This window comes from Oryx dammah, unplaced genomic scaffold (assembly GCF_014754425.2).
Source record: "Oryx dammah isolate SB20612 unplaced genomic scaffold, SCBI_Odam_1.1 HiC_scaffold_10, whole genome shotgun sequence".
NCBI lineage: Eukaryota > Metazoa > Chordata > Mammalia > Artiodactyla > Bovidae > Oryx > Oryx dammah.
Window position 1 is genome coordinate 57,191,207 of NW_024070194.1, and position 23,007 is coordinate 57,214,213.

Below are 23,007 nucleotides of genomic sequence, written 5' to 3' on the forward strand. Positions count from 1 at the left end.
AGACACATAAGGCATTCTGCAACACTCTAAACTTTTGGGTTTAAATCAGTTATTTGTTTCCTTTTGGTAAGACATACCCAAAGGTTAAGAAAAAATATTTTTCCAGCAATTAAAAATGGAGTATGTTCTCTGTGAAATTTATTTTTGTGTGTCTTAGATGCCAGGATTCCCTGGTACTTCAGCTGGTGAAGAATCCGCCTGCAATACAGAAGACCCTGGTTCAATTCCTGAGTCGGGAAGATCCCCTGGAGAAGGGATAGGCTACCCACTCCACTACTTTTGGGGTTCCCTAGTGATTCAGACAGTTAAGAATCCACACGCAATGAGGGAGACCTGGGTTCGATCCCCAGGTTGGGAAGATCCCCTGGAGAAGGGAAAGGCTACCCACTCCAATATTCTGGCCTGGAGAATTCCATGGACAGAGGAGCCTGGCAGGCTACAGCCCATGGGATCACAAAGAGTTGAACACAACTGAGCAACTTTCACTTTCATTAGATGCCATGACCAACTCAATGGACATAAGTTTGAGCAAGCTCCAGGAGATGGTGAAGGACAGGGAAGCCTGGCATGCTGCAGTCCGTGCGGTCACAAAGAGTCGGAGATGACTGAGAAACTGAACCACCACAACAAAAATGCTCATAATTAAATTATATTATATCTATGTATATAAAGTAGGCTTTCTTCTTTCATTCTTTCTTTTACTAGAAAATCTTATTTCTAAATCAGACTTACATACCATCTGCATATGAGAGAAAGACAGACATTTCTTTCACTGACCCAATTTTGTTGCACATCTTTTTCCTAATTATGGTCCCCTTTACATTCATCTATTTTGTTGCTCATAAATCAAGGTTCTTTCACAGTGATCACAATGTCCTCCACTCCTAGTTTACCAGAGAGACTGCTACTTGTTTAGATTCACCGTGTTGAAACAGAGAACATGAGGGAGAATTCAGGAAAACAAGAATCTCAGATGGTCCTATCACAAAGTCCATTTCTGGTGTCCAAATGTCAATTACCCTGCCCCATTATTGTCTTTACCAACCTATTACCTCGAGACCCATAGGAACACAGAGAATGGTTCATCCAGACCCACCCTGCCTCTGTTTGCGTCTCTCCCTCATGCCCCAAGCCCTTATGACTCTCTTTAATTGCCTGTGTTCCTCTGCCGTGTTCACTGCTAGAGTTTTGGAGATCCATATGCTCCCAAATAAACTGAAAACTCTGTAAAATAAGACTATGGTTTTATATTATTTTCAAACCTAGATTAAAATGACAAAACACCCAGTGTATACTGGGCTATAAAATATCATCATGAGTACAGGAAACATCACAGAGAAGCCCATACAATCCATTAAGTAGGATTCTTTCCTCAAGTAGGATTCTTTCCTCAAGTAGGACTAAAATAATCAAAGTGAAAGTTAAGTTGCTCAGTTGTGTCTGATTCTTTGTGATCCCATGGACTGTAGCCTGCCCAGCTCCTCTGTCCATGGGATTCTGCAGGCCAGAATACTGGAGTGGGTTGCCATTTCCTTCTCCGGGAGATCTCCCCTACCCACAGATCAAATCAGACACTCCTGCATTGCAGGCAGATTCTTTACCAACTGAACCACTAGGGAAGCCAAGTAGGACTAAAATAATAGCTAGCAGGTATTATGCCTACTAAAATAATAGCAGTTAGATACAGGGTTGGAAATTGACATAACTCCAAATAATTCTATATTTCCTGATATAAGGTAATACTACATTGGTTAAATGAGTGTTTCAGTATTCATGGAGAAAAAGAAATTTCTTTGAAGATAAATTATGATATCATTTTATTATTTGTACTCAAAATAATCACAAGATCAACTCACAAATGCCAAACGGTGAAGTGCTGTCATGAGAAACTTCTTTTTAATAATTGCCTTCACTTTACATATGGACTATGAAATCATGACATGCCATAAGGGGCACAAAGTGTTAAAATGGAGAGAAAGCAAAATTGAAAGTAAGATCCTTGATTTCTGAAGCTCAAAAAAAACTAAAATTAAGAATACAGCTTTTTACTTTTAAGTGTTTCTTGTAGGATGCAAAGCATGATTAAGTAACCTGGTTCCAAAAATATTTCATTAATTTATGTTGAAGTTCTCTATCTAGGACAAGAGAATATATGCAGCTAGTAGAAATCATACTACTATAGATAATAATAATGGGCTTATTGTTCATCTACTGAATGGCACCTTAAGTTTATGATGGTTTAAAATGTTAAGTTCCTAGAGAACAGGAACATGAATTATATACCTCTTTATATACTCAGCACCAAACACAGTAATTTACACATACTGGATAGTTAGGAAATAAATGGCAATGATCAAAGTGATCTCTCAAAAGAATAAATTAACTGATCTGTAATACAAATGTTTAGTTGAAAATACATTCAACTCAATAAATCTTCGTGTTCTCAACTCATTTATGCATAAAAATGTATTCAAAATTATATTTTTCAAGATGCTAGACATAAACTCGGAGAAGGCAATGGCACCCTACTCCAGTACTCTTGCCTGGAAAGTCCCATGGACGGAGGAGCCTGGTGGGCTGCAGTCCATGCGGTTGCAAAGAGTCAGACACGAATGAGCGACTTCATTTTCACTTTTCATTTTCATGCATTGGAGAAGGCAATGGCAACCTCCTCCAGTGTTTTTGCCAGGAGAATCCCAGGGACAGGGGAGCCTGGTAGGCTGCCCTCTATGGGGTCGCACAGAGTTGGACATGACTGAAGCGACTTAGCAGCAGCAGCAGACATAAACTAGAAAGATATGTTAAGAATATAAGCTATTACTTATTGACTTTTAGAAATCCACTTGGATGATAACTTGATTCTGAGCAACTTGAAATATTCTCCATGCATAGAATCTCAATGATGACGACGTCAGTCCTTCAGTCCTGTCCAACATTTGCGACCCCATGGACTGCAGTACATTAGGCTTCCCTGTCCGTTACCAACTCCTGGAGTTTACTCAAACTCATGTCCATTGAGTTGGTGATGCCATCCAACCATCTAATCCTCTGTCGTCCCCTTCTCCTCCCGCCTTCAATCTTTCCCAGCATTAGGGTCTTTTCCAAGGAGTCAGTGCTTTGCATCAGGTGGCCGAAGGACTGGAGTTTCAGCTTCAGCATCAGTCCTTCCAATGCATATTCAGGACTGATTTCCTTTAGGATGGACTAGTTTGATCCCCTTGCTGTCCAAGGAACTCTCAAGAGTCTTCTCCAACACCACAGTTCATACGCATCAATTCTTCATTCAGCACTCAGCTTTCTTTATAGTCCAACTCTCACATTCATACATGACTACTGGAAAAACCATAGCTTTGACTAGATGGACTTTTGTTGGCAAAGTAATGTCTCTGCTTTTTAATATGTTGTCTAGGTTGATCATAACTTTTCTTCCAAGAAGCAAGCGTCTTTTAATTTCATGGCTGCAATCACCATCTGCAGTGATTTTGGAGCCCAGAGAAATAAAGTCTGTCACTGTTTCCACTGTTTCCCCATCTATTTCCCATGAAGTGATGGGACCAGATGCCATGATCTTCATTTTCTGAATGTTGAGTTTTAAGCCAACTTTTTCCACTCTCCTCTTTCACTTTCATTAAGAGGCTCTTTAGTTCTTCTTTGTTTTCTGTCCTAAGGTTGGTGTCATCTGCATATCTGAGGTTACTGGTATTTCCCTCAGCAATCTTGATTTCAGCTTATGCTTCATCCAGCCCAGCGTTTCTCATGATGTACTCTGCATATAAGCTAAATAAGCATGGTGACTATATACAACCTTTACATATTCCTTTCTTGATTTGGAACCAGTCTGTTGTTCCATGTCCAGTTCTAACTGCTGCTTCTTGACCTGCATACAGATTTCTCAGGAGGGAGGTCAGGTGGTCTGGTATTTCTATCTCTTTAAGAATTTTCCACAGTTTGATGTGATCCACACAGTCAAAAGCTTTGGCATAGTCATTAAGCAGAAATAGATGTTTTTCTGGAACTCTCTTGCTTTTTCGATGATCCAACGGATGTTGGCAATTTGATCTCTGGTTCCTCTGTCTTTCCTAAAACCAGCTTGAACATCTGGAATTTCACAGTTCACGTACTGTTGAAACCTGGCTTGGAGAATTTTGAGCATTACTTTACTAGCGTATGCTGCTGCTGCTGCTGCTGCTGCTAAGTCGCTTCAGTCATGTCCGACTCTGTGCAACCCCATAGACAGCAGCCTACCAGGCTCCCCCGTCCCTGGGATTCTCCAGGCAAGAACACTGGAGTGGGTTGCCATTTCCTTCTCCAATGTATGAAAGTGAAAAGTGAAAGTGAAGTCGCTCAGTCCTGTCTGACTCTTTGTGACCCCATGGACTGCAGCCTACCAGGCTCCTCTACCATGGGATATTCCAGGCGAGAGTAGTGGAGTGGGGTGCCATTGCCTTCTCCGTACTAGTGTGTGAGATGAGTGCAATTGTGCAGTAGCTTGAGCATTCTTTGGCATTGCCGTTCTTTGGGATTGGAATAAAAACTGACCTTTTCCAGTTCTGTGGTGACTGCTGAGCTTTCCAAATTTGCTGGCATATTGAGTGAGGCACTTTCATGCATCACGTTTGAGGATTTGAAATAGCTCAACTGGAATTCCATCACCTCCACTAGCTTTGTTCGTAGTGATGCTTCTTAAGGCCCACTTGACTTCATATTCCAAGATGTCTGCTCTAGGTGAGTGATCACACCATCGTGGTTCTCTGCGTTGTGAAGATCTTTTTTGTATAGTTCTTCTGTGTATTCTTGCCACCTCTTCTTAATATCTTCTGCTTCTGTTAGGTCCATACCATTTCCATCCTTTATTGAGCCCATCTTTGCATGAAATGTTCCCTTGGTATCTCTAATTTTCTTGAAGAGATCTTTAGTCTTTCCCATTCTATTGTTTTCCTCTGCTTCTTTGCACTGGTCACTGAGGAAGCCTTTCTTACCTCTCCTTGCTAAACTTTGGAACTCTTCGTTCAAATGGGTATATCTTTCCTTTTTTCCTTTGCCTTTCGCTTGTCTTCTTTTCACAGCTATTTGTAAGGCCTCCTTGGACAACCAATTTGCCTTTTTGCATTTCTTTTTCTTGCGGATATCTTCAGGAAAGCAGAATCCCATTCTGCTTTGCTAAAGCTTAAAAACAAAGATGATACTCAGAACTTTCAGATGAAAGAAATACTAACTGAAGACAAACAGCAATTATGAAGAGCTTTGGCAATAGCGGCTTTTCAATTCATTAGATGTGTGATCGCACCCCACTCCAGTACTCTTGCCTGGAAAATCCCATGGATGGAGGAGCCTGGAAGGCTGCAGTCTATGGGGTCACTAGGAGTTGGACATGACTGAGCAACTTCACTTTCACTTTTCACTTTCATGCATTGGAGAAGGAAATGGCAACCCACTCCAGTGTTCTTGCCTGGTGAGCTGCCGTCTCTGGGGTCGCACAGAGTTGGACACGACTGAATCAACTTAGCAGCAGCAGCAGTAGCAGCAGCAGCAGCAGCAGCAGCAGTAGCAGCAGCAGCAGCAGCAGCAGCAGCAGATGGGTGATCAAATAGGCTGCCTTGAGCAAAAGTACAGAGGATACTAAGATAAGGTTACAGTAGCACCAAGGAACACTGGTGAGTCTAAAATATTCACCTGTAAACATGGGCCCATTTAGAGAAATTGTGACAATTGGCAAACACTGTGTTAATCTATCTGCTTACTTAATTCTTTTACACTGACATCAGAACAACACAAAACGGTAGACATTTTTGTTTATATCAGTAAAATTTATATTTACATAAACTAGTAAAAATATAAACTTCAGATGGGTAAGTAAACCATAGTACATTTACTCAATGGAATTCTCTGTAACAAACTGTGTTCAAGAAAACTGTATATACTATTTCAAATGAATATAATATACCAAGTTTTTAAAAGATCATATATAGAGAGACATTTGTATAAAAACTATAAACTTAAAGAATTAACAATAGATTTTCAAACAACTTTTTAAATTCTACTTTTCCATACATTCCAAAGCTTCTTTTTACTGTGTGTGCAATACTGGTGATAAAACATAAATATTCAAAACAAGGATCCTCTGGATAGCAATGAGCAACAAAGAGGATTTTTGCTCCAAATCCCAAAGAACTAATTAGCCCGCCAATGCTACAATTACTGAAAACTTCTAAACTTCTGAAATTCTGAAGGTATTCTATTTTCATAGCTTTTAATTTTGATATATTTCAAAATATACCCCAGGGCATCCCTTGTAGTTAAGAGAGTAAAGCATCTGCCTCCAATGCAGGAGATCCAACTTTGATCCCTGGGTTGGGAAGATCCCCTTGAGAAGGCAACTGCTACCCACTCCAGTATTTTGCCTGGAGAATTCCATGGATAGAGGAGCCAGGCAGGCTACAGTCCATGGGGTCACAAAGAGTCAGACATGACTGAGTGACTAACACATACACAAAATGTACCCCAGAAAGTTTTCTTCCTATAAAAGAAAAGCACTTAGTTTCTGATTTAGAAAAGAATGAGGCATGAGTTCAAGGGAGGAGGGTGGATTGAAGCAGCAGTTAAAAATTTCAGGTTTTCACAGTATAAACACTAAAAAGAAACGTCACTAAGGTTCTGCTGATTAGGACTCTTAAGTGCCAGTAGTATAAAACTGTGTTTTCTCAAGAGCAAAAACACAACTTTCGGACATTTGATTATCTGGATAGAAATCATGCCTACCCACGAAGTCCTGTTAAATCTTAAAGCTCTTACCTTTGACCTTAGTTTACCAATACTGGGGAGCTCCCCTAGGTTGGGAAGATCCCCTCAGGGAAGGGAATGGCTACCCACTCCAGTATTCTTGCCTGGAGAATTCCATGGATAGAGAAGCTTGGCGGGCTTCAGTCCATGGGGTCGCAAAGAGCTGGACACGACTGAGCAACTAACACTTTGAATTGTTTCTCTAATACTGGACAGTGAGCGTATGCTATTCAAGATGGCCCTCATTTGTTGCTTGTGGGTACTGCAATATGTTCTGGGAAGATGTGGGTCTATCCTAAAAACTTAGATACCTCACTTTTTCACTCATTTCTTCTTTTGTCCAGTTCTAAACAATATCTGGCACAGGGTCAGTGTCCAGTAATATTTTTTGACAGATGGATTTTCAGACACTTAAATCAATCAACAAATGAATTGATCAGACCTCACTTCTCAGAGGTGTTGTGGTCCTCAGTGCTAGGAACTGGTCATAGCAGAAGATTATAGTTGGGACCTTTGCAAGACCAGCTACATGTGCTATATGTCACAGACCCCTTCTTCTTTCCATTCCACAGGCACCAGTTAAAAAGATGAGTCACAGATAATGAACAGAACCCAGCTGGTAGTAACAAAGAATCAAGCTAGACATTAAGGGTTCAGCATTAGCTCTCCTACAAATAATGCTCATCTGAAATCATTATTAGGGTAAACATCTTCCTTTCCATACACATATTTGATTTTTCATTAGAACTGGAGGGAACATATTCATCAATCAATGTTTGGAGTTAACATGCTGCCATGAGCTCACATGGGAAGATATATTTGTTGTTCGTTATTTCATATGTTTAGGATGATGCAGTAATCTGCCTCTAGTCTCCAGCTTGATAAAATCAAAAAATTAAGTGGAAATAGGTACATGCACATGAGTAGCAAATTCAGAAGTTGTCTGTGTATATTTGGTTCAATATTTATAACATTCACAAGGAGAGAACAGTTGCCCAACCGTCGTGATGCTTACACTGCCATCCATAAAGACTGCTACTGTTGGGACATGAATACATATTTGCATATCCTAAAATCAGGATTAGGTACTATATATTCATGTACTTATATCAAGAATGGCTAGCTGTAACAATAAGCTCAAAATGAAGCCCAGTGCAAAAATTTATTATTTCCTCACTATGAATATAGTCACATCTGTCCCTATAAGGTTACATATATATCTTATATTCACTTTTCTATTGTCTCCTGGATTTTTATTTCTTGTAAATGACTTTAGTGATCTTTTTCTTTGGATAAAAACACCACCTTAGATAGATCTTGGAATAATTCTGATCTGAATTATAAAATCATTAAACATGAGTGGATTATTTTGCCTCTAGACAATTTATTCATTCAATCCCCAGAACACCTAATACATAATAAAAAGATTAAATTCTTCATATTCATTTTAATATAATAATAACTATAATCAGAGGATATCATGTTATCCCAATTATTCCTCATAACTGCCAAGAATAGACTTTACTATTCCTGATATATGTATGAATAAGAGGAGAATCTCAGAATATATGAGAAACTTCCCAAGTCTCCTGTGAGTAAATAGAGATAAAAGTCAAATCCATCTGCCTGACTCAAAGGGTATCCTCATACAAAGATCCCACTAGATTATGAATTGCCTAAATTGGCAATTATTTGGAATTGTGAACAGTTTCCTCTAGAAAGAACACCATGGGGTACCATGAATACTGGGATGAATGCTCAATGGGAAACACACAAAGTGTGCATGCATGCTCAGTCATTCAGTCGTGTCTGACTCTGGGACCACATGGACTGGAGCCTGTCAAGCTCCTCTGTCCATGGAATTTTCCAGGCAAGAATACTGGAGTGGGTTGCCACTTCCTACTCCAGGGAATCTTCCCAATCCAGGGATTGAACCTGTGTCTCCTGCATTGGCAGGCGGATTCTTTACCACTGAGCCCTTAAGAAACCTGTTTACTAAGTGTACTAGCTTTCTATAACTGCTATAACAAATCATCAAAAACTTGGTATCTTAAAACAACAAATTTACATTGCCTATCATATGAAATATACAGTTGACCCTTGAACAACACAGGTTTGAACTGTGCAGGTTCACGTACATGTGGATTTTTCCACACAGAAACTCTGGGAAATGCCCGATAGTACTGCATGACCAATAGTTGGCTAAATCCATGTGTGAGAAGGAGGGCTGACTGTACAATTATACATGGATTTTTCAGCTTCACAGGGGCCAGTGCCCCTAACTCTTTGTAGTTAAAGAGTCACCTATAGTTATATCAATTCTTTTATTTCTGTAGCTTGGAAGTCTGATATGGATCTCACAGGGCTATATAATTGATCGGTGAGCAGGGCTACATTTTCTTCTGGAGGGTCCAGGAGACATTCCATTTCCTTGCCTCTTCCTCTTCCTGAAGCCACTCCATTCCTTGGCTTGCAGACCCCTTTTTTCCATCATCAACAACGGCAATGTATCATTCCTCCGCCACTTTCTGTGTTCTCACTTCTCTTTCTGACCATACCTGGGAACGGTTCTCTGCTTTTCAGGACTCATGTGATTAGACTGGATCTACCTGGATAATCTCCCATCTCAATATCTGCAATTTAATCACATCTGAAAAGTCCCTTTTTTGCCATGTGAAGCAGCATTTTCACAGATTGTGAAAGCTTGAACATGCACATCTTTGGAGGTTTGGGGGGTGCTATTCTACTCACGACAATGAGCTAATGTATGAATGACTGACCAGAGGTTTTTTTTTTTTTAATTTGAGGGTAGCTGATTGTTAACATAAGTGAATTTCCATTAGCAGTCTAAAAATGTAAAATCATATAAACAAAAATAGTAAAATAAATTAAGACATGTAATAAAAATTTTATCTAGTAGGGGAGAAGGAAGTTTTCTGGAGGACTGAGTATTATATATCTTAGCAGGGCCCATTTTAAGGATAAAAACTGAAAAATATCTGGGACATGAAAATATGTTATTCTGCTGGGAAGTAAAGCAGATATCAGTTGGAAGGGATGAAAATGGGCAAAATGTCTGAGGAAAGGGGTAAGTAGAATAAACCCAAGCTTTCAAATAATAATCATAAACAGAGTAACATTTTTAGCATTTAATATGTGTCAACTGCTATCATCAGAATTTTACATTCATTACATCATTTAATTCCTTATTTAATCTATAAAGCAGATAGCACTATCACAAGTTTATATATGGCATAGGTGAAGTTTAGGCTACTTAAATAATTAAGCACAGTACAAATAAGTAATAGAACTAGGATTCACACCTAAATTAGACTTATCCCAAAGACCATGCTCTTAATTACTGTATTAAACTATGATAGAAATTCAGCTCTGAAATGAGGGAAATCCAACACGGTATGCTCTAATAATTGAGAAGAATCAAAGACCAACAAGGTAAATGTGACAGTTAATAGTCTAAGAAGATTGGTGGCACTGGAACTCTCCCACTAACAAATAACCTTATCTGCCAGACATTTAGTGACTAGATTTCAATCCCTATAAAGAGGATTGATTCATGAAAGAAGATATTAAAAACTGAAAATTCGGCAAATGACTGACAAAAGCATAAGCCAAGGCAGTTAGAGAATTTTGCCACTACGACTGGAGTAAAGTGATTAGAACCAGATCACAAGGTTAAGTAAGACCAACAGCGAAAGTAACGATGCTGATTGTGAGAATACGATGTTCAGGCTCTCTTCAACTGTTTCACGTTTGGGACTGGACTAGAGACTGCTGCTGGACTTAGTCTGCGAAAAGCCAAATATCTCCAGCTTCCCCAGTCATGAAACAGAAGACGGACAGGGAATGTGAGACCCAAGTGCAGCAAAAAGATTCACACCCCACAGACAGCTTAGCCTTGCTTAGCAGTTTGCTGAGAGCTCAGCATCTCTATATTGTACCTGCTTTCAAAGAGTTTCCCATGTTTTTTCTTCCAAGACTATGTATTTTTAAAATCTCTGATTTGGGGGAGTCAACAGCCATCAGCCGCCAGCATGTGCAAAGAAGGGGCTGTCACTTTCAGATGTGGGTCATTTGTAAGTTGGGTTTATCTGGAAATGTATGTGAGCTGAAGTCAATCCAAAAGGCAAGAGAAGTTAAAACTGAGAGGCTAGTAATGTGTCCACAAGAAAGAGAAATGAGATTGTACTGAAGACAGTTCATACTGTGACAGATGGATTTCAGGAAGATGAGCTTGTCATAAGCTTGTATCTCATCAACCTGGAAGTGAACAGCCTGGATTTGAAGAGACAGTTACACATCAGTATTTGTCGATTCTGAAATCCTGCTACTATCCAGATGTCAGACCATATTAGCTCTCCTATGACCACCAATCTAAACAGAGATGCTAGGAACACAGTCTCTGGGCTGTCAGCACAGTTTTAAATCAAGTCATCTGAACATACCTTTGTTGGTCTTTATAAGCCCTTTGTTTACTGTGGCCCTATGTCTAAATGAAGATTTTTAAATCACTTCATATTTTAACAGGATTTTTAACAGCCACACTGACATTTTCTCACAGATCAAAACCACATCTTAGTTCCGCTCTCTAAATGGGATACAAGACTATAGGTGGGAATTTCAGATCTTTTCCCTAGATTCACAGCTATAAATTAAATCAATTTTATCTTTCAGGGGCCTCTCTGTTTCCTACATCCCATTTCCCCTATCAAGCAACTGATTTCCTCCTGTTACCTTTAATTTCTAAATCTCCTTCCTATTGCCCTTCTCAATGGAGCACTGGGTGTTACAGATTTTTGCTGTGCCATCTTCCTTCTGATCCATGTAGAATTCATTTTCCAAGAATTCTAGATTTTAAAATTGGTTATCCAAATAACCAACTCAATGGACATGAGTTTGAGTGAACTCTGGGAGTTGGTGATGGACAGGGAGGCCTGGTGTGCAGTGATTCATGGAGTAGCAAAGAGTCGGACACGACTGAGCGACTGAACTGAACTTGAACTGAACTATTGAAATATAAAGAGACAAAGTACTAAATACCAAGGATACTTAAGGATTCTCTATTTACATGGATCACTGATGTGTGTTTATATATGTCCGTATATTTGTTTGTTTGCTTATTCACTTATTTAACTACATTTATGAACATCTAAAATTCCATGGACAGAGGGGCCTAGTGGGCTACAGTCCATGGGGTTGCAAAGAGTCAGACAAGACTGAACAACTGAGCATGCACACTTATTATATGCCACGTACTTATTAAGAACCCTTATTATATGTCATGTCCTGTGCTAGCTGTTTTACATACATTATCTCATTTTGAGGGTCTTCAATATCTTCTTTACCTTTGGCCCAAGGGATTCATCTGGTCATTCCTTACTTCATTGTAACCTCCTTAAGACTATATGAAAACTAACCATACGAACTGCTTGGATGTTATACTTAAAAACTTAACATATTAAAATAAAGAGATGTAGTAGAATTATAATAAAAAATCAAAAATATTTTTTAGAAGTTTGGATAGTCCTTGGTAGATACCTTAGTGAGTTATAACTTGCATTCCTTGGGCCAAGGAATGAATAATGTTAGATTTTCATGCAACTTGATGGCAAGGCCATCAGGAAAGATATTTTTGGTCAAAGAGCACTTTACTGACCTCAAATTATAACTTGTAGATATCTTTCTGTTCTGTCACTGAGGCAGGCCAGTTCTAGTTAAATATGTGCTGAGGTCAAAGCTGAATCACAGCTATACCCAAATATAGCTCATCTTTCTGAAAACTGTGGCCTCTTTTCCTGGCTGTTGTGTGTACAACATTGGAGTTATTTAGGCTTATGAAGAGAAGCAGCCTCCTCTTAGAGTAGGTCAGTAAAAAACACTGGCTTTTAAAATAAGGAAGAAAGTAGGAGTGTGCAAATTAAATAAAGATAAGTTGTTAAAGGTTAACTAGTTTCTCCTGGTGGTGTTATAAGCAAATGGCACAGTCATTTCTCTAGTTCTACAATATTTAGATGTTTTATTTCAGTCACATAGTGGGAGCTGAGAACAAATGTGGGTAAACCAGATACAAAATACCTTCACAGAACATAAGCTAAAACCTATTCCCTTAATCCTTCAGTGTTGAATCATATGTTCTGTCTGGACCATAAATGTGAAGAATGCCAAAGTATCTGGGCTATTGCCATGGTCTTGTACACACACATGCGCGCGCACACACACACACACGAGGAAAAGCACATTCATGCTGAAAATATATTATCATCACTATTACTGTATTAGTTTTCTATTGTTGTGTAATGACTTACTGGAAATCTACAGCTGAGAACACCTATTCAATCACTTACCCGTTTCCGTTGATCAGAAGTCTGACCCAGTGAAGCTGGGCTCTCTGCTTGGGGTCTCACTAGACTGAAATCAAGGTTTGAGCCAGGCTATATTCTCATGTGTAGCTCCAGGTCCTCTTTTCAAAAGTATCCAGGCTGTTGGAAGAATTTACAGATCCTTGCATTTATAGAACTGATGTCCTTGTATTCTTGCTGGCTGCCTGAGCTCTTAGCAGTCACCCTAGGGTGCTAGCCACATGGTCCTCTCACAAGCCAGTTTACTTCTTCAAAGCTGGCACTAGACTCTCTCTCTAGTCTGCTCCTATGGGAAGGAGTCTTATTTAATGCAATGTAGACACCTGAGCCGGAGAAGGCAATGGCACCCCACTCCAGTACTCTTGCCTGGAAAATTCCATGGGTGGAGGTGCCTGATAGGCTGCAGTCCATGGGGTCGCTAAGAGTCAGATACAACTTCACTTTCACTTTCACTTTTCCCTTTCATGCATTGGATAAGGAAATGGCAACCCACTCCAGTGTTCTTGCCTGGAGAATCTCAGGGACAGTGGAGCCTGTTGGGCTGCTGTCTATGGGGTCACACAGAGTTGGACACAACTGAAGTGACTTAGCAGCAGCAGCAGCAGACACTTGAGCAACTGTACCATGACTTTTACTACATAACACTGCCTAGCAAGGGGGTGAGTCCATTTTATATTCACAGGTGCCACCCACACTTAAGGGGAGGGGACTGTACAACACGTGTGGGAACAGAATTTTGGAGGCCATCTTAGAATTATGCCTACAGCAACCATTACTCAGAACACAGGCTGAACCATGTAAATCATATGAATTAGGAGAGAGCAAAATGTTACTCACTTCCAGAACCTAGAAGTTTAGTGGAAGCTGTCTCAAGATGAAGAACAATACTTTCCAAGAGAAAAACCAAGAAAAAAAAAATCTATAAACGTCTGCCAAGTTTCAGAGAGGAAGACACTCAGGTTTGAATCTCATGTATCCTTTGAACTATGCCCAGTAGAGATACAAATTCCTATTCAGACCAATAATGAGGCTGACAAAGATTTATGGATGACTATCTAAACTATTCCTATATCTCGGTTCTAGTAACTCCAAATCCTAACTTCCCATAAAACCACCTCATTTTTCCATACACTCTTTGTTAATTATTATACCCAATAGCTGGCTACATGCCAATGTAAAAAAAAAAAAATCAATGTTCAAATAGCAACTTTGACATCTTCTAGAGTAAGATGAAAACAACCAGGTAAGCGAATTTTGATTCTAAAGTACCTGCATACCTCAAAGATATTATGAGTTTGGTTCTAGACCACTGCAACACAGTAAAATCACAACAAAGGGGGTTGCACCAATCTTTTTGGTTTCCCAGTACATGTAAAAGTCATGTTTAGACCATTTTGCAGTCTATTAAGTATACAATAGCATTATGCCTACAAATACACCCTTTAATTAAAAAAAAAATGCTTTATTGCTTAAAAAGTGCTAACCATCACCTGACAACACAGGGTTGCCACAAATCTTAACTGGTAAAAAAAAAAAAAAAAAGGCACAGTATCCTAGATGTGTGATACAGCAAAGCACAATAAAATGAGGTCTGCCTGTATATGCCCTGTATCATCACCTCCCCTTGAATGCAGGTGGACCTGTAAATATGATGGGATAGTCTTTCCTTTGATCAGGTTTACATTACATGGCAGATAGACAGGATAACACTCCCAGGACTTACAGAATGATTACACTGTATGAGATTCCATATGAACAGGACTAGGAACTGGGGAGGTTTTCTTAGTAGCTTTGAAAAGTAAGGGCCACATGATGACCTTGAGGAGGCTTCTAGAAGCTGAGAGTAAGCCCAGACTGGCATTTAGCAATGAAATAGGGACCTCATACACACAGGTGCTAGGAACCGAATTCTGCCAGTGAACTGAATGAAACTGGAAGAAGTCTCTGAGCCTCAGATCAGATCACATTACAGGTGACACCTTGATTTTGGCTCAGTGATTCCCTGGGCAGAGGAACCACTTAATCCCTGAATGAAAAGCTACCCAATTAAAACTGTGTGATAATAAGATTGTGTTGCCTTAAGTTATTAACTCTGTGGTAATTCTTCATGTGGCAGAGAGACCTAACATATAAACAAATTGATAAATAAATTAAGCAAACTAGCAAAATTAGTTTTAGGAACTTTCTGCAGCAACAGCTCACAATAACTGAATTCTAACTGGTCTCACCGAGCAGCAACAGTGTTTTCAGGCATTTAAAATGTATTGAAAATACACCTAAAACAAACACATTTTTGGTGATATGCCAGAGGATTAGAGATGACAAACTAAAGCAAAAACTCCTTAAGTGATGAAAGAAGGCCAAACAAGTGGGAATTTAATCATCTAACTTCAACAAGGTTAAAAGAAAATTAGAGTAATTAATAATGACAGATATTATGTGTATGTACATATATGAATAGGACCAAAGAGCACTTACTCTGAAAGTTGTTGAATGAGAAGTCTCGAGGATGATAGAATCCTGCTTTGCAAATACACTGATAAGCTCCAAGCACGAATCCTAGGCCTTTAATCGGCATACACTATGAAGAAGAAAAGACAGCAGTACCGTTGATCATAGGTTATTTAACTGTATAAAGACCCACAGATATCCATCATTGCAAATGGTAACAAAATGATCACATTTTCCTGAAATAAAATCTCACTTTTGAACTTTTATTTTAGGTTTGTTTGCCAACAGGCATTTTTTTAGAAGTAGCAAACTGAGTTTTCTTTCTGAATATATGCCATTACAGCTGCAGTTGCCATATATCTTTAACTCATTCGGTTGCCAGAGGAAGTAATATACACATAATTTTTTTAATACCTCACATCTCATTTTATTGCTTTAAGAGATATTTCCTAAGCCTGTAAGAATATTTTTTAAGCGATTCCATGCCACATATTTCCACCAACGCAAAGGTAGGTAGATGGACAGACAGATATACAGAATTTAAGATGTGGAAGCTGCCTTTATGAATTAAATATTCATCAAACTTCTTCCTTGGGAAAAAAAGTACAAACTGATGGACTAACAAATCAATAAACTTTAAAGTGCAATTTAGAAGAGGAAAAAAGGATAAATTAATAATCTGAAGCACTCTTTACCTAAAATCTATTTCACAGACAAACGTTCAACGTGTACTAAACGTGACAAAAAATAATGATTGGCTTTCCAAATATGTCACACCAGGGGACATAACAGATATCTCCCAAAAGCTTAATATTGGCTTCTTTCAAAGGCATCACTGAACCCTACCAAAATTCAGTTTAATACATTTCACTTATGCTACATTCAAGTACATAAGGAGAGAATCGCCTCTATTAAAATACAATTTACCAGTAAAACAGGTGTTTCTAGAATTTTATCAACACTGAAATTTCTTCTCTGGTATCTCTCTACCTATATCCCAACCCTTTGCCTTCCTGCCAATCATAATCTATTAGAGGAGCTCAGAATTTAGTAAATTTTAAAATTATAAAGTGTCCCTCTAATACAGAGGTCCTTGAGAGAAAATTTCAAATTATCAAAATTATAATCCCTCAGTCTAAGCCCTAATAGTTAGTAACAAAATCAATACTGCATATCTTGAAAACTCTTAACGAACAGTCAGTAAGGTAGCAAGAGCTAATATATGCTCTAAATTCACAGGTTATAGCAAGAAAAATCTTTGGGAAAACAGCTTTCTAAAATAACTTGACTGTTTTATCTCATTATTACCCTTTCTTTTTCATCCAACACATACTTAGATCCAATTATAGCTTATAACTGAAAACACAGTTCTTAACCCAGAGCAAAATACAAGGACAGGTAAGCATCAGTCAATTCAACTGTTTTGGCAAGTATTTATGAAAGAACTATCCTGTGTGTAGAGGATTCCTCCAGGACCTAAGTGAAATAATACATCTTACTTATACAGATCCAGTGATAGAGCAGATCAGACCCTAGTTTTGAATTTTATTATAACATTTACTTAGGAGAAGTACAGTAGAAGAAGAGAATCTATTATTTGTGGTCAGCCAGAAAATATATATTTGAATTCTGACTTACTAGTTATGTGAATTTGGAGCTGTTCTCTTAATTTCTCTGAGCCTTATTTTTTTAACTTGTAAGAACAATCACTGAGTCAAATTCAGGTACAGTTTTAAGAAGGCAGAACTACCAAGATGTCTTAATAGCTGAAATATGGGGAAAGAGGAAGAGAACAATGAATGACTCCCAGGTTTGGGTCTTGAGCAACCTGAAGAATGGGGCTGTCATCAAGGAGCTAGGAAAGGCTACAGGTAGAATCAATATGGAGAAGAGAGCACAAAGCTCACTTTTGCAAATGTCAAGTGTGAAATGTCTACTTGAAATTTAATTCTCCGTATCAAATAAGCAGTCTGATGAAGTAGTATGGAGTTTAAGAGAGATGTCTGGGCTGTATAATTTATGATCATTTGCATAAAGATGATAGACAAAGCCATGAGGTCCTATGGGCAGTGAAGGAAGTGGATTCAAAGAAATGAGACTCAGGACATTCTAAGGTTACAATGTTAGGCAGAAAGGAAAAAGCAAAGGACACCAAGAAAACCAATTTGGTGAGGTATCATTATTTAGCTAAGTAGATTGTGAAACTAAGTGTGTAACTAACATGGAATTTGTGAGTTACATTTATTAAACATTCATCCAACCAAGATATATCCAGGTAAACAAAGCCTTAGATACCAAGAATATAGTGGTGCATATATATATTCTTTGCCAACAAAGGTCTGTATAGTCAAAGCTATGGCTTTTCCAGTATTCATGTATAGATGTGAGAGTTGGACCATAAAGAAGGCTGAGTGCTGAAAAATTGATGCTTTTGAACTGTGGTTTCGGAGAAGACTTTTGAGAGTCCCTTGGACTGCAAGGAGGTCAAACCCGTCAATCCTAAAGGAAATCAACCTTGAATATTCATTGAAAGGACTGATGCTGAAGCTGAAGCTCCAATACTTTGGCCACCTGATGCGAAGAGCCGACTCATTGGAAAAGACCCTGATGCTGGGAAAGATTGAGGGCAGGAGGAGAAGCGGGCAACAGAGGACAAGATGATGGAATGGCATCACCAACTCAGTGGACCTGAGTTTGAGCAAACTCCAGGAGTTGGTAAAAGACAGAGAAGCCTGGCATGCTACAGTCTATGGGGTAGCAAAGAATAGGGAACAATTGAGCAACTGAAAAACAACAAAATAACTGAATATATTTAGTGTACTTTAAATGCACTTTAAATAACCAAAGAGGTAAAAAATCTATAAACTGAAAAATACTGCTGAAAGAAATAGAAAAAGACAAAAAAAAAACAAAAAGGAAATGATATCCAGTGGAAAGGGGGTCTAAGATGGTGGCACACACTTACTACCAGCAAGGACACTTAATCAATAATCAAAAACCTCCCCACAAGCAAAAGTATAGGACAAGACAGCTTCACTGGTGAATTCTACCAAAGTTTTAAAGAAGATCTAATAATCTATGCAAAAAACTGGAGAGAAAGGAACACTCCAAAACTCTTTTTATGAAGCCAGAATTACACTGATACCAAAACCAGACAGGGATAATACAACAAAAGAAAATATAGGCCAATATCTCATGAATACATATCCAAAAATTCTCAAAAAAAATATTAGCAAACTAAATTCAATAATACATTAAAAGGATCACACATCATGATCAGTGGAACTGATTCCACAAATGCAAGAGTGATTCAACATCTGCAAATCAATCAGCATGATTCACATTAACAAAAAAAATAAAATCATATGATCATCTCAATAAATGCAGAAAATGCATTTGACAAAATTCAACATCCACTTATGATAAAAAAAGACTCAACAAAATAGGTGTAGAAGGAATATATCTCAACATAATAAAGGTCACATATGACAAACAACAAATACACAGCTAATATCACACTCAATGGTGAATAGGAAAAATTTCCTTTCAGATCATGAACAAGGCAGGATATCCACTCTCCCCACTTTAATCAACATAGTATTAGAATTTCCAGCCACAGCAATTAGCTGAGAAAAATAAATAAGATGCATCAAAATTGTAAGGGAAATTATAAAACTACCTGCAGATAACATGATACTATACCACAAAACTATAGTAATCAAAATAGTATGGTATTGACATAAAAACAGACACAAAAATCAATGAAACAAAATAGAAAGCACAGACATAAACCCACACATATTTTGGTCAACTAATTTATGACAAAGAAATCAGAAGATACAATGAGTAAATGGTATCAGGAAAGCTAGACTGCTACCACACAAAAGAATGAAACTAGACCACTATCCTACACCACTTTTACAAAAATTAATTCAAATGGTTTAAAGAATTGAATGTAATATCTGAAATCAGAAACTCATAAAACAAAACATATGTGGCAATCTCCTGGACATCTATAACATTTTTGTGGATCTGACTCCAAAAGCAAGGGAAAAAAAAGTAAAAATAAACAAATGAATCTACATCAAATTAAAAGGTTTCTGTACAGAAAAGGAAACTCATCAAAATTAAAATGCAACCTACTAAATGGGAGATGATATCTATAAATCATTTATCCAATGAGGGGTTGATATAGAAAACTCAATAACCAAAAAAGAAAAAAAACAACAAATTGCCATATGACTCAATAATCCCACTTCTTGGTATATATCTAAAAGACTGAAAGCAGAGTCTTGAAAAGATATTCAAACACCTATATTCACTGGAGCATTATTCACTGCTGTCAAGAGGTGGAAGCAACTCAAATGTTCATTAATGGATAAGTAAATAAAATGTGGGTATACAGGCAACGGAATTATTATTTAGTCTTTAAAATAAAGAAAATCCTGTCACGTGCTACAACATGAATGAAACTTGAGTACTTTATTCCAGTCACAGAAAACACAAATACTATATGCTTCTATGTGGTACCTAAAGTAATTAAATTAACAGAAAAATAAAGTGGAACGGTGGTTTCCAGGGACTAAAGGAAGAGAAAAATAAGAAGCTATTGAATGGGCATTGCAGGTGGCTTCTTTACCATCTGAGCCTCCAGGGAAGCCCAGGAATACTGGAGTGGGTAGTCTATCCCTTCTCTAGGAGATCTGCCAGATTCAGGAATCGAACTGGGGTCTCCTGCACTGCAGGCAGATTCTTTACCAGCTGAGATACCAGGGAAGCCCCTATGTATTTTTACCACAATTAAAAAAAATGTTTTTTAGGCGTTTAGAGCAAAACAGTCTTTTCTCCCTCAACAACAAGTATGTAAAGACTGCAGGGCATACTACAACCCATAATTGCCATGACATATAATCCATCTATGGAGAAAGAAATGGAAACCCACTCCAGAGCCTTGCAGGCCTCAGTCCACAGTGTTTCAAAAGAGGTGGACACAACTTAGCGACCAAACAAACAATATAATTCACCTAAACACCTGGTTAAACATAATTGCAGAGCAAAACCTGGCCAGCTTGACAGTCATGAAGATTTTGTATGGAGGTACCAACGAGCAGGGAAATGGCTAAAATGAAGGCTAAAATTAGATGTATACAGGGGAAGTACTGTTTGGCATTTAATGGAAACAATGCTTGTGCCTAAGGATCCCATTTACATATCATTCTGAAGATTAATTTGGACTGAAAGAAGGAGGCAAAAAATGCAAATACAATAAAATTTATATAATTCAAAATCCTCTAGAAATCTTTAAATACCTTTTAATTTGTTTTGTTTTAGAACCTTCCTAAAATGTGAAACACTTTCTGGCTTCTCTGAACTGAACATCATGAACAGAATTTAACATTTCCTTCATGAGTCAGAATCATAACTTTGAACAATAGGTACTGAACTATGCTGAAATACACTAATGCCCTCTGGAGCTATTAAAGGTTTATGGCTATTTTCTCATATACTAAATAGCCCAGATTGCTGTACTATTTGAGTTCTTTTGCTTAGTTTTTATATTTTCTTTTTCCTTCTTAATTTTGTTATCATATTTTAATTGTAAAATACAGAGATACTTCTAGAAGTGTCTTTTCCCTCCTATATTATGTTTTAATTGCCTGTATACCTGGAAACTAGATCAAACACAGAAAGCCAAGAGTACAGGAGATAACACATAACAAAGTGAGAGTAAATAATAGTAAATACTTTATATTTACTCCAGGTCCTGTTCTAAGCAATGTATAAGTATTAACACATTTAACCCTACATCATTATCTCCATTTTAACAATGAGAAAATTAAGGCAATGACTGCTAAGGTAATGCCCAAAGCTTTAACCGGCACAGCCAGGATTCAACCCCAGAAGCTTGGCTCCAAAGAAAATAATAACTACTCTCCCATGAACAGGAATGGATGCTAGTGTCCAAACACTTTGGAATTCACTTCAATAACTTTATTTTTCCATTCTTCTTGGTTTCAAGCAACATTCAAAATGGATCAGTTTGCTGAATCATTAAGTTTCAAGTCTGTGAAAATTATTAATTTTTAAATGCTTATACTAAATGTATCTTAAGAAATTTGGTTAATTCCTACACCTGTTACCAAAAAAAAAAAAAAATACGCCTTTCCCTTCCCAAAGCAGAGTCCCCAAAGCTCAGATCTTAGAAAACAAATCTTCATCTCAGGGCATATAAGTAGCGTAACTCTTCTCTACTCAAATTCCTGAAAATAGGTCTGGGTCTAAAGAGAATCATCAGATCAGTTCACAGGTGCTTTGTCCCAAACTAAACCCAGCAAGCCAAGCAATGGAAGCCAGGGAGTTTACAAAAGTCCAGATTGTCACTTCTTTCTCTTTAGTGATAAAAACATGGTTCTACTCTGCTTTGACAGAAGACGTCTAATTCCCAAAAGGGTTCCTGCTATAACGAATTTACTGTACTCAGCCATGTCCAGCTCTCTGCAGCCCGATGGATTGTAGCCTTCCATGCTCCATGGGCATAGGCTTTTCTAGGCAAGAATACTGGAGTGGGCTGCATTTCCTACTTCAGTGGCTCTTTCCAACCCAGGGATCAAACCTATGTCTCTTGGACTGGCAGGCAGATTCTTTACCACTAGCTCCACCTGAGCCTTACTGAAAAAGTAGAGGGCAAGACCAGAGAAGCATAAAGAAAGATGAAAGGCTTGACCCTGGCAAGGCGATATAGTAACTGGGTTTTCTATGTATGTGTGCTAAGTTGCTTCAGTCGTGTCCGACTCTGTGTGACCCTGTGGACTGTTGTCCCCCAGGCTCCTCTGTCCGTGGGGATTCTCCAGGCAAGAATACCGGAGTGGGTTGCCATGCCCTCCTCCAGGGGATCTTCCCAACCCAGGGATGGAACCTGAATCTCTTAAATCTCTTTCATTGGCAGGTGGGTTCTTTACCACTAGCGCCACCTGGGTTTTCTAGATTATTTCAAAAAGCCAGCAACATTTATTTGTATTTCACTCCTTCTATGAAACTTGTGAAGAAATACTGTAAAATGTTGAATCTGGTCATTTGCAACTGGGATTGAGGGGACTTGGTACTAAAACACACTAATTATCCTAACATCCAGTGATTCATCTCTACAACTATCAGCAGTTTATTAAAACAAAAGGAAAATACTCAAACGGGAAATCTAAAAGGCCTCCAGGCAATGACAGAGTACATCACCCACCTATTTCATCAAACAATCTTCCAGGAAATCAGGAACTCATGAATAACAAATAATGCAGTATTCCACCAGGGAGGAAAAGAACTACATTTTGTCTCTATTATTCATTAGCTGCCAGAGAACCTAGTTTAAAAAGCTTGATGGACTAGAGGAGGGGGTTGGGGTGAG

At 38.3% G+C, this 23,007-nt stretch overlaps 1 protein-coding gene across 1 annotated transcript in view; it reads right to left on the reverse strand.

Annotated features, from left to right (window-relative positions):
- GPR158 (G protein-coupled receptor 158) overlaps positions 1 to 23,007 on the reverse strand; it is a 303,836-nt gene that overhangs the window by 144,024 nt on the left and 136,805 nt on the right. Inside the window, exon 3 of the mRNA XM_040248562.1 lies at positions 15,636 to 15,738. Coding sequence (XP_040104496.1) covers positions 15,636 to 15,738 — 103 coding nt within the window. The remainder of the gene's footprint in view (positions 1 to 15,635; positions 15,739 to 23,007) is intronic.